The sequence below is a fragment of the Octodon degus genome, unplaced genomic scaffold, assembly GCF_000260255.1.
Source record: "Octodon degus isolate 3935 unplaced genomic scaffold, OctDeg1.0 scaffold00026, whole genome shotgun sequence".
NCBI lineage: Eukaryota > Metazoa > Chordata > Mammalia > Rodentia > Octodontidae > Octodon > Octodon degus.
In genome coordinates this window covers 4,945,126-4,956,431 of record NW_004524602.1, presented here as the reverse complement: position 1 = coordinate 4,956,431, position 11,306 = coordinate 4,945,126, and the positions used below count along the sequence as shown (strand labels likewise).

The following is an 11,306-nucleotide window of genomic DNA, read 5'->3' as shown; positions in this document are numbered from 1 at the left end:
TCTCTCTCTCTTTCTCTTCAGAACCGGGGATTGAACTCAGGCCCTTGTGCTTGCCAGGCAAGTGCTTATTCTACTGAGCTATCTCCCCAGCCCCACATTCATTTCTCTCTCTGTGTGTGTGTGTGTGTGTGTGTGTGTGTGTGTGTGTGTGTGTGGTTTTTCATCTTGATTTGGTGGAACGCTGTGCCACTGAAAGGCAGGTGGGTGGTCTGTGAGAGAGTAGGGTGGAATTCCGACTGGAGCAGGATGTGAAGGCAGCGGGGATCTAGGTGTGACAGCCAGGAGGGGGAGAGTGTGATCAGTTAGGTTTCATGAGCATTCCCTCAGCCATCACTACGGGGAGAAAGGACTGGAAAGGAAGGGACCTGAGGCAAGAAGACCAGGTACAGCTAAGAGGTGGGGGTGACTTGGGTCAGTCAGGGGAGAAGGAACTGGGGGTGATTCAAGGAATGTCCAGGAATAGTTGACCGGACTTCCGTTCCTTTAGATTCGGGTGCCCAGTGGAGGTAGTGTCAGCTGATGTCCAGGCTTATGGCTGAGGAGTTGAGAAAACTGGTAGTTTGACAGTTTGGGGGGTACAGGGAATCCCAGGAGAAGAGACCAAGAGGATGAGTAGAGTTGGGGAGAAGAGTGCTCCCCAGGGCTCTGCGCCTCCACAATGCACCTGAGATTTGGGGGCTACATTTGCCTGAAAGAGCGCCACCCACATCAGCAGCTTGGGCAGACATGCCCCACCTGCTCCTGCCAGGCCAGGGGAGAGGCTGGGAGTGGGCAGGCAATCAGAATCCCTGTGTCTGCTTCAGGGCCCTGGAGGGGAAATCAAGGCAGAGTATGTCAGCACACCTGGTGAGAACAACCTATGCCCCACAAAGGAGAGGGAAGGTTGAAGGTGGCATAGGCAAGTCCAAGACCCCAGTCCCCCGCAGCCTGTAAACAGAGGGAAAAGCAAGACACCCCCCCCCCAGCCACAGGCCATCCTGACATTCTTCCCCTCCAAGCTCCTCTCCTCGGCTTCTTCCTCCCCAGAGCAGGGACCATGGGTGAGCAGGGGGTTGGTGTGGTGCAGGGAAGAGTGGAACAGAAAAAAAAAAAAAAAAAAGCAAACTCTGAGCAGAATGTGGTGGTGCAGGCCTATAATCCCAGCACTTGGGAGGCAGAGGCAGGAGGATAGCTGTGAGTTCGAAGCTGGCCTAGGCTACACAGTGATCGAGACTCAACAAACAAAACAGCAGCTTTTTCCCTTTTCAGCGCTTCCTTCTACCTCATTCCCTCACCATCCAGTCCCACTGGTCCACATTCTCCGCGGATGTCCTGAGTATAACTGCTTCCCACACTTGCCCTGTCCCCAGCTCCCAGCCAGCACACGTCTGTCTTCATTTACCCGACACCAGGGACATTGCCCTACAGGGCCGTCCATCTAGCTCTGCTCCCTCTCGCACTCGACCTTCCCAGTGTGGCCGAAGAAATCTTCTAAAGGCACCCCATTACGCTACCCTCCGTGACGCAGCTTCCCTGCTCAGGTGCCCACCACGCGCCGCGCTCTCCCCACGCATGCGCAGCCCTGGTCTTCCGGGGTAGGGTGGGATGGGGGGTGTCTTCCAGCAGCTCTTCTGTGATCCTCAGCATCTCAGAAGTGGCCTTTGGCTTTTTGTGATCCACTCCGCGCGACTCCTCTGCCAAGCACTTCCTTTCCCCCACCCCATGCCTGTTTGGCACCACACTGCACACCCAGGGTGAGCCCCAGCCGTTGGCCACGCGTGATCTCTGGCCTCCTTGGGGCCAGAGGCTCCATGGTGGCAGCACATAGAGCACCTTCTTTGAATGGCACAAAGGCACGCCCAACCCTGGGGATTGGAGAACAAAGCGTGCCCCGTCCTCCGGGCTGGCACAGCCCTGGAGTTTGGCTCTCGGTCTCAGCTACTTTGCCTAAACAAATGCTCTTCTTGTTCAGCAGCACCGACCTCCTTCAGTGTTTGAAGAGGGTTCCCCAGGCAAGGGGGGCTCCTGGGCAGAGAGACAGACACATAAGGGGACAACTCCCTAAAGGTGGGGCTGAAGTTGGCTTCATTCTTTGCAGGTTGGTCCTGGAGCCTAAAGTGAGGTTTTGAGGCAACCATGGTGGTGCACACCTGTAATCCCAGCCGGGGGCAGGGGTGGGGAAGTGGGGGTGGGCTGAGGCAGGAGATCACCATGAGTTCATACCAAGACTCTGTCAGAAAAATGAATGGACAAATGGACGAGTGAGCCTGGATGGGCACGATGGTGCATGCCTGTAATCCCAGCCCTTGGAAGCCTGAGGCAGGAGCCCAGCCACGAGTTTGAGGCCAGTAGTCTAGGCTACATATCTTGTCTCAAAAAACAAAACAACAACAACAACAAAAATGAAGCTGGGAGAAGTGGCTCCAGCTCCATAGAGAAGAGGCTGCAGCAGACAGGAACTACACGGGACAGAGCAGGAAGCATAATTTTGTTTGGGACAAGGTCTCACTAAGTCACCAAGGTACCCAGGCTGGGCTTGAACTAGTGATCTTGCCATCTCGGATTACAGGTGTGTGTCAGTGTTTCAGAATGGAAGTCAGGTTTTACTAAGTGACAGACACTGTTGGCAGGCTAGTGGAAGGAAGGTAGGAAGAGTTCTCAGGCTGGTGGGGGCACATACGTGCAAGCCCAGCACTCTGGGAGGCTGAAGCAGAACCGCAGGTTGGAGCCCAGTGTAGGCAACTTAGCGACTTAGTGAGACCCTGTCTCAAAATAAAAATAAAAAAGGGCTGGGATGTAACTTAATGTGAAGGATGTAACTTAATTCAATCCCCAATACCACAATGAGAGAGAGAGAGAGAGAGAGAGAGAGAGAGAGAGAGAGAGAGAGAGAGAGAGGAAGAAGACAGCTCAGTCTAGGCAACTTTGTCAAATCCCCACCCCCACCCACAAGGGCCCAGGTTATCTCTCGGGGGTTGACCTAGCTTTTTCTAGCCCCACAGTGACACTCCTCCTGGATCGCAGGCATCACACCCACAGCCCTGCGATGAGGTCCTGTCCTGCCCCTGCTCCTCCAGTAGGTGGCAGCTGCCCCCAGGACCCAGCGCCTCCGGGAGGTGGACGCCGGCTCTTCTCCAAGTTGCTGCTGCCCCTGGCTGGCTGGGGAGAAGGATGAATGGCACAGACATGGCTGGGGCTGGCCAACACAGCTATTGATTTTCATTTAGGGGAATAATTAAATATTAATTTTCACTTTGTTAAGCTAGGGAGAGTGAATAAAGCCAATGCTGGCAGAAGCATGGGAAGCCAAGCCACGTTGGAGGTCTGCAGGTGATCAGGAGGGAGAGGGTAGGCATAGACAACCCCCCATCACCATCCTTTCCAGCACCTAACAGCCCTGTCTGTCATTGTGTTGGCTCTGGTGACAGCATGGTAGTTAAATGAATGAGCTCTGAAGCTGGACTAACTGGGCTCAAAACCCAGATCTTCCAATTAGTCGCTTTGCAAACTTGGACAAGTCACTTGACTTTTAGGACTCAGTTCCCTCATCTGTAGAATGGGGATACCAAAGCAATACATTCATCATAAAAGATGTAATGACTTAAGACATGGAAAATAGCTGACTGTGGTTGTGTATACCTGTAATCCCAGCACTTGGGAGCCTGAGGTAGGAGGATTGCCTGCTTGGCACATTGTGATTTCAAGGCCAGCTTGTACTACATAGTGAGACTCTATCCCCAAAAACCAAATGCAAAAAGAACGTGGAAAATGCTATGAACACTGGTACCCATAGTTGTTAGTTATTATTCTTTTGTTTTCTCCCCAGTACGTCTCCTGTCTCTTAGGTCTTTGTAGCCCTTGGCTCAGGTGTCCTCAGTCTTTAGGGTTCTCCAGGGAGCCCTCATCAAGTACAGCCCTGGGCTCAGTGGGCAGTTTTCACCCTCCTGAAGTTCGTCTTAGTGTTTTGCAGTTTCTCCCATTGGCTTTGAGGATGAAATCCAAATCCCTCTGCTGGCGCTCGGCTTCCTTTCAGCGGCTGCCCCCGGAGCCCCGCCAGCCCCACCACAGTGCACACCTGCCTGTTCCTTCCGCCTTTGCCCTTTTGCTGAGCTATTTCCCACACAGATGTCACGGCTCATCTCACAGTACTAGCGGCACAACTCGCTTGCTCCCACGAGAAGATGAATGACGACTTTGACTACTGCTCCTACGAGTGCCACTGGGACTTACTGCTGCTGTCACCATCAGCTGACCAGTGTGGAGTGTTAATTTTCTCCCAAGAACTGTGCTAAGCACTTTATGTGACTTGACGTTCTTTTTTTTTTTTTTTTTTTTTTTTTTTTTTTTTTGAGAGACTGGGGATTGTTGCACTTGCCAGGCAAGTGCTTATTCTCCTTAGCCATCTCCCTGGCCCAAATGACTAGACTTTCAACCAGTGTAACAACCCTGTTAGCTCAGTCATACAGGTGGAGAAACCCAGGCTTAGAGGTAGGACTTGCCTGAGGTCACAGAGCTAGACAGCAACCAGGCATGAGTCTGTAGCTTCCATAGCTTATGTAGAGGATGCATGATGGTTGGAAACTGGATTTTAAAAAAGGTGTGGGGGCAGCGAGATAGCTCAGTGGACTAAGCACCTGCTTAGGCAAGTGCAGGGACTGCGGTTTGATCCCTAGCACCACATGCTGCACTGGCCCCGCGCCTGGGCCTGCTGAGTGCACCACATAGACCTAGTGAGGTGGTGCATGCCTGGAATCCCAGAGCTGGGGAGGCTGAAAACAGGAGGATCACTATGAGTCCCACCTACACAGTGGGACTGTATATGACATACATAAAAAAAGAAACTGGGACTACATGACCCTGAGTGTCCAAGAATGAGGTTCAAGCTGCTTCACGTGGTTCTAGGCTAGGACACTCCATGAAGCTCGGTCCACTCTTACGGAGCTTGTTCCATTGCTGGGCAGTTCCAACTCAGTACAGTGACTTTCTTATATAGTACCTGGACTGGCTACAGCCAAGGGAGCTAGGTGTGACTACAACCCACTCTGTATAGATGAGCAATCTGAGGATCAAAAATCTAAGCAGAGGATGGGGAGATGGCTCAGTGGTCTAAGCGCCTGCCTGGCAAGTGCAATGACCCAAGTTCGATCCCTGGTACTGCATACCATGCCAGCCCTGGAACCCCAGGCATAAACCAGGTGTGGAACACCGGCCCCAAAACCAGGTGTGGTGTGCACACCTGTAATCCTAATGCTGGGGAGGCTGAGGTAAGAGGATCACTATGAGTCCAAACTGCCAGAGACGTAGAACTGGTAAATGGCAGAGCTGAGATTCAAACCTATATATCTGGGAAACTTGAGAAGCACTTTTTTTTTTCTTCTTCAGTCACACTATATAGTTAAGGCTAGCCTTGAACTCATGGTGATCCTCCTGCCTCAGGCTCCTATTGTGTGATGACAGGCATGCACTACCACGTCCAGCTTAAAAACCAGTATTCTTAATGATTACATTACAGTGCCTTCCTAGCTAAGCCCAGATGAAAGCCTATCTTCTCTGGTAGCATCTCCCCAGTTCCCTCTCATATCATCCCAAGGTGGTTTGGGTCTTTGTTCCCACTTGCAGTTCTCGCTTTGGCAAGCTAACGACCCTCTTACAGCTGAGGCCTAGAGCAAATGCAGTCCCAGATGTGGCCTGCCCATGACATTTGAAGAGAGCTCTTACCCTAGGGGCACCACACTTGCCACAAGAGAAAATGCTGTGCAGTGTGACTTGCGCTCCTTTAGTGACTTCCGTCTGCCGCTTGGTCCAGAGGGCCCACTAGGTCTTTTGTCCAGGGATTATTCATCAGCCAAGAACAGACCATGTGTCGTGTATTCTTAGAAGTTCTGCTGCCTTAGGATATCACCAAACTTTAGCCAAGTGTTGGAGTACAGAGCTGTCTTGGTAAGTAAAGGTGACTAAAGGCATCTGCCCTCCAAAAGTATTAGAGGAAGGGGGCCAAAAGGAAGTGTCCTCAAAGACCACAGGACTAGAGAAGACAGAATACCAGTCCAGTAGAGCCCCCCACCCCGTACAACTACACCCATGCTCGTGCCAGTACCTACATGCATGCTTTTACATCTGGAGCCATGCTTCTAGCCACGGTGAACAAATTCTAGCCCAGCCCACAAAACATTTGCCTCTCCTAAAAGATAAGAGGGAATGCTTAGTCCATGGATCATGAGCTCATTTCTTTGAGGCAGGAGACTGAGTTTTGTAGAAACTGTAGCTGTTCAGGACACAGGACATACTCGCCTAGAAAGTGACGCTGCGCCTGTCTCAGTCCCAAACCAGCCCCATCTGAGGATCTGCATGCACACAGGGCACTGTCCCCAGCTCAGGGGGACTCCCACCACCCCCTTCCCCCCCCGGCCTTGGTGACTTACCCCTGGCAGGGTCTTCTGCTCATGCAGTGCACTCTGGGCCTTGAGAGCAGAGTCCCGGGCGCAGTAGGTGAGGAAGGCACAGCCTGAGGAGGAAGGGGCTGGCTCAGGGGCGCTCCTGAACCCCCAAATGCCCTCCTTGGAAAGATACCCCCTAAGCTGGTGAACATAAGCCCATTCTCCTTTAAGCCAGAATATTGTTTCTCTGCCTCCTGCTCTTTCTGCAGGGAGGGTCTTCTTGTCCTTGGGGACCTGGGCTGCACACTCTGGCCCAAGGCCCAGGGACCATGTGTGCCTACACATAGGTGCAGGCATTTGTAACCTTGCATTCCCCTCCTCACTGAAGATGTTACATCTTGCGGGGATTAAACCCCCTTAAGTGACTTTGCCTTCCTCTTCAACCCTTTTCTTTTTCTATTTATTTATTTATTTTTAAATATTTATTTATTTATTTTGTGAGTGTGTGGCCAGCTCAGCCCACCAGGGGGCGGGGCTGGCTGGCATGTGGTGCTGGGGGATTGAACCGCAGTCCCTGTGTTTTGCTTAGCTTAGCTTGTTCTAAGTAGGTGCTTTAGACCACTGAGCCATCTCACCAGCCCACCCTTTTCTTTTTAGATCCAGATTCATGGAGTCTTCTAGATTGACCTTGGTTCTTTCCCCACTGAGTTTCAGATGAGAGGCCCAACCCCAGGGCCTCATGACTCCTTCCAATACCTCCCTCCATGAAGTTTGACACTACAAGGTGAGAAGAAGGGTGGGAACTTCCAGGGACCCCCTAATCCCACTCATGGAGCTTGACCTGTCCATTCTCTCAGGGATTCAAGATAGGGCCCCTCAAAGTGTTCTTGTGTCCCAAGTATGATTCTCTTAAAAGGACCAACATAGAAGACAGGGAGGGAGTCTGGGTTAAACCAAAAGGTCAACAACCCATGCCTCTTTGCTCAGCCTCCAGAACTGGACCCCCCCCCCCAAGAAGCACTGAAGCTCAGATCTCTTCCTTTCCAATGCTCACAGGTCATCTATTCATTAGAAAATAATGAACAGCTATGAGGGAGCATTATGACAGGTTTGAGGTTAGCGAGGCAACCAGATGAACACTTTCCCTGCCCTCACGAGAATTAGATAAATAATGGGGGGCATCTAACAGAGTCCAGAAGGAGGGGGAATAACTCAAAAAAGGAATAACTCAAAGGAACATCTTTAAAAACAAGAATATAAAGTCCTCCAGAACCAGGTAGCTAAAGGATGGTGATTGTTTCAGGTAGAAGAAGGAAGAGCATATATGAAGACTGAGTCAAGAATTTAGTATTTTTGGCTGGGCGTGGTGGTGCACACCTGTAATCCCAGCAGTCAGGAGGCTAAGGCAGGAAGATCACTGGGAGTTCAAGATCAGCCTGGGCAACAAAGTGAGCTCAAGGGGCTGGCGAGATAGCTCGCTTCTAAAAATGGGAAGGGCACGCATAATTAGGCAGCCTGTATCTAATTTGTAATCCACCACATGGAATAAAACCATTTGAAGAACAGCTTCTCTTAATTTTGAGGGTAGATAAAATACTTGAGGAGAGTGTGAAACGAGAGGAGAAAAAGCCCCCAATGATGACAAAATGCTAGCATCAGAGTAGTATAAAAAAAATTTCAGCTGAGGGGCCAGCGAGATAGCTCAGCGGACTAAAGCGCCTGCTTAGGCAAGCTTAGGCACACATAGGGACTGCAGGTCCACCCCCGTTTGAGCCAGCCCCCCCACACCAGGGCAGACTAAGCCAGCCAGAGTCTGGGCAAAGTGGCATACTTATGGCTGAAATCCCAGTGCTGGGGAGGCTGAAAACAGGAGAATCACTAGGAGTCTGAGCTGCATAAGGAGACCCTGCAACAACCAAATACTTTAAAAAACAAAGTGAGCTCAGGGCTCAGGAACAGTCTGAAGTGTATAGTGAGATCTTGTCTCCAAAATAAGGGGTGGGGAGGGGGAGAATGTAATATTTTGGGGCCAAGAGTGGGATGCACATCTGTAATCCCAACACTGTAGAAGGCCGAGGCAGAAAAATCATACTCTAGAACCCAGCCTACTTAACAACTTAGGCTCTGTCTCAAAATAAAAGAACAAAAAGGTCTAGAGGTGTAGTTCAGTGCAAAGGCCCTGAGTTCAATACCCAGTATCGGAAAAAAAAAAAAAAATCAGTGTGTTGGGAAATAGAAACCTAGCATGGAGGCCGGTGGGTGGAGGGGCCAGTTGTGTAGGGAAGCATTACAAACCTCAATCTGATTCTAAACTTTTTCCTGAAAGCAATGGACAGCCACTAAAGTGGTTTTAAGTGGGCTTTGTGACATGATAAGATCTGTTTTTTAAAAGAGCCTTTTGAGTGTAGGAAGGAAGAGGACTGAAGAGAAAGTATATGTTGGAAACCATTAGGAGCTCAGTGCAATTTTCCACTGAGACCTCAGCAGACTAGAAAAGCAAATGGGAGCATTGTGTGTGTGTGTGTGTGTGTGTGTGTGTGTGTGTGTGTGTGTGTGTGTTCTATTAGGGTTGTCTCCTGAAGATGGGGGCAGATATCTGCCATTCATTGAATTAGGGGGGATCTCAGAGAATTCCTGTCAAACTCATATCATAGCAATAGGAAACCTGAATGAAGCCCACGGAGAAGCAGTGGCAGGGCAATACTGGCTAATTTCTAACTCCAAGGCTGGGTTGTTTTCAAAGCGCTATGTTTGCTTCTGCCCTTGGTACCCAGCCATCAAAAGTAAAATGAGTCACTCACTCTAGTTGTGCAATGTCACCATTGCGGGGAGAAGGTGTGGACAATGGTGACTCGGAGACCCTCTGTAATCACCTTTTGAGGTGGTACTGGCCTCGGAGAGGTGCAAGTTGGAACAGAAATAAATCCCGAAACACCTGATTCTGCTTACATCACTGCCCTGTCTTGTGCCACCAAACCATGTCAATTGACGTCAGAAGCAGGCAGAGGGCTTTTCTGAAAGGCTCAGGAGCCCAAATGCTACCTAAAGGAGACTATGTGAATTGCCTGGGGTAGAAGGTGGAAGAATGGAAGGACAGAAATACAGAGAAGCATGGCTTGAGAGACTAGGAAAAGTGTGGGTAGGAATTAGAGCTAACTGGGGGAGAGAGAGAGAGGCTGAGGGAACAGTTCAGAGACCCTCATAGTGTTTGAGTGAGAAGTGAAGGAATTAAAGGTATTGAATATACTTCCTTTATTGTACAGATAACCTACAAGGATTAGGTTTGTAGTTACTTGGTGAAATCAACGTTTAGAAAATACAATGTTACTATAGGTGGGTGGACAGATAAGTAGGACGTTGAGGAGCATTCTAAGAACATTGGGTGGTGAGATCTCGACCTTTCGTGGCCTATGTAACATATTCCATTCCTATACAGATGGTTCCAGCCCTTCTATGGGAATTGTCCTGAAGTCCCTACATTATTCTCCCAAGGGAGACTAGGCGTCCCTGCTGAAAAGAGGTGTACACTTGATCCCAGCTCTCCCCCCTTAGGAATCTGGCTTTAGTTGTGCAATAGGGGGCCACTGCTAAGAAAAGAGGATCATGACAGATAGTGGGTGCCCCTTCTCCACCGAAAACCTGAAACTACAACATGATGCAGGGTAGGGAGCTAAGGATGTTTCCCTGAAAATTGCTGCCCCTGCCCCTGCCCAGGTATGACATGTGACTCTCCCCTGTTACTTCACCTCAGCCTGGGCAGACTTCACCCTGTAAACAAGCCTCCTCCCTCTCTGTTCAGGAAGAAAGGGGTGTGGCTGGACCGAGGGTGGTGTCTGCGTTTCTTGCAAGGGCAGGGAGAAGATCGCCCCCACCTGTTCTTCAGCCTGACCCACCCTGAGAGGGCTCTGAAGGGAAGGAAAACAGGGGGCTGTGGTGAGGAACCAATGGGCGCGGGAGAGGATACTACAGGATGGAAGAAGTGAAGACTTGACTAAGGGGAAACCAAAGATGAAGAGGCCCGAGGTGGCAAGAGCTCTCAGCTGGGATTGGGGTCTGGTCTCAAAGCAGAAATAGAGGTGGAAGGGATAACCGTCGGATATGAGGGGGCGTTTGGAACTGAGAACCTCCTGGAAGGTGAACTGCACTTTCTGCTTGACAGGTCTGGGTTCACAGGAAGGGAGAGTTCGGGTCTGTGGGGTTGGGATTAGCAGTCTGAAAGTCAGGCAACAGCTCTGGGGATTGGCTGGAGCTGGAGGCCAGGAGGAGTGGTGTGAGTCCAAGCTACTGATGTGAGTAGTTGGGCCTGGGTGGGGCGGCACCAGGTAGAGGGTTCAGGAACACGCGGGTCCGGGGTTCAGGAGACGGGTACGGGGAAGCAAGGAGGTGGGATGAGTTTCCACAGCGCAGGATCTGGGCTATGTGGTGGAAGGAAACGTGAGGTCCACCTGGAAGGCGGGACAGCCGGGATGTGGAGGTGGGGTAGGGCTTGGGAGGTGAGCGTGAGGAGCAGAGTGACGTTCGGAGAGAAACCCGGGCCTGAGAGTCCCGGGGGAGGAGGGACCGGGTCCGAGGCGGGCAGGACGTGGTCTGGTGTAGGACCGGCTCTGGCTAGGGCTGAGGCGGGGGCTGCAGCCGGGGCTGGGCTGGGCCGCGCTCTAATTGGACCGGGCCGGGTCGGGCCGGGCTGGGCTGGGCTGGGCTGACCCCGCGCACCTTTGTGGAGGCCGGTGAGCCGGTCCTTCAGCACCGTCAGCTCGTAGATGCGGCCGAACTCCTCGAACAGCGGCTTGAGGTCCTGCTCGTCCAAGCCCCGCGGGATCTGCCCCACGAAGAGCTTGATGGCGTCGTGGTCCTTCATGGGCACCGCGGCGCCCGGGTTCAGCCCGCTCGCGCCGACGCCGCTGTCCGCGGTGCTGAAGCCCAGGCGCGGGCCGGGGCCGGCGGGCGGCG

At 51.7% G+C, this 11,306-nt stretch overlaps 1 protein-coding gene across 3 annotated transcripts in view; it reads right to left on the bottom strand.

Moving 5' to 3' along the window:
- The window catches only part of Celf6 (CUGBP Elav-like family member 6), a 24,763-nt gene extending 13,549 nt beyond the window's left edge, over positions 1-11,214 (bottom strand). For all 3 annotated transcript variants that reach the window (XM_004628755.1, XM_012514165.1, XM_004628756.1), the window contains exons 1-2: positions 11,070-11,214; positions 6,402-6,484 (exon numbers count right to left, since the gene is read on the bottom strand). In XM_004628755.1, the coding sequence (XP_004628812.1) occupies positions 6,402-6,484; positions 11,070-11,214 (228 nt within the window). The remainder of the gene's footprint in view (positions 1-6,401; positions 6,485-11,069) is intronic.
- Between the last annotated feature and the right edge of the window lie 92 nt (positions 11,215-11,306).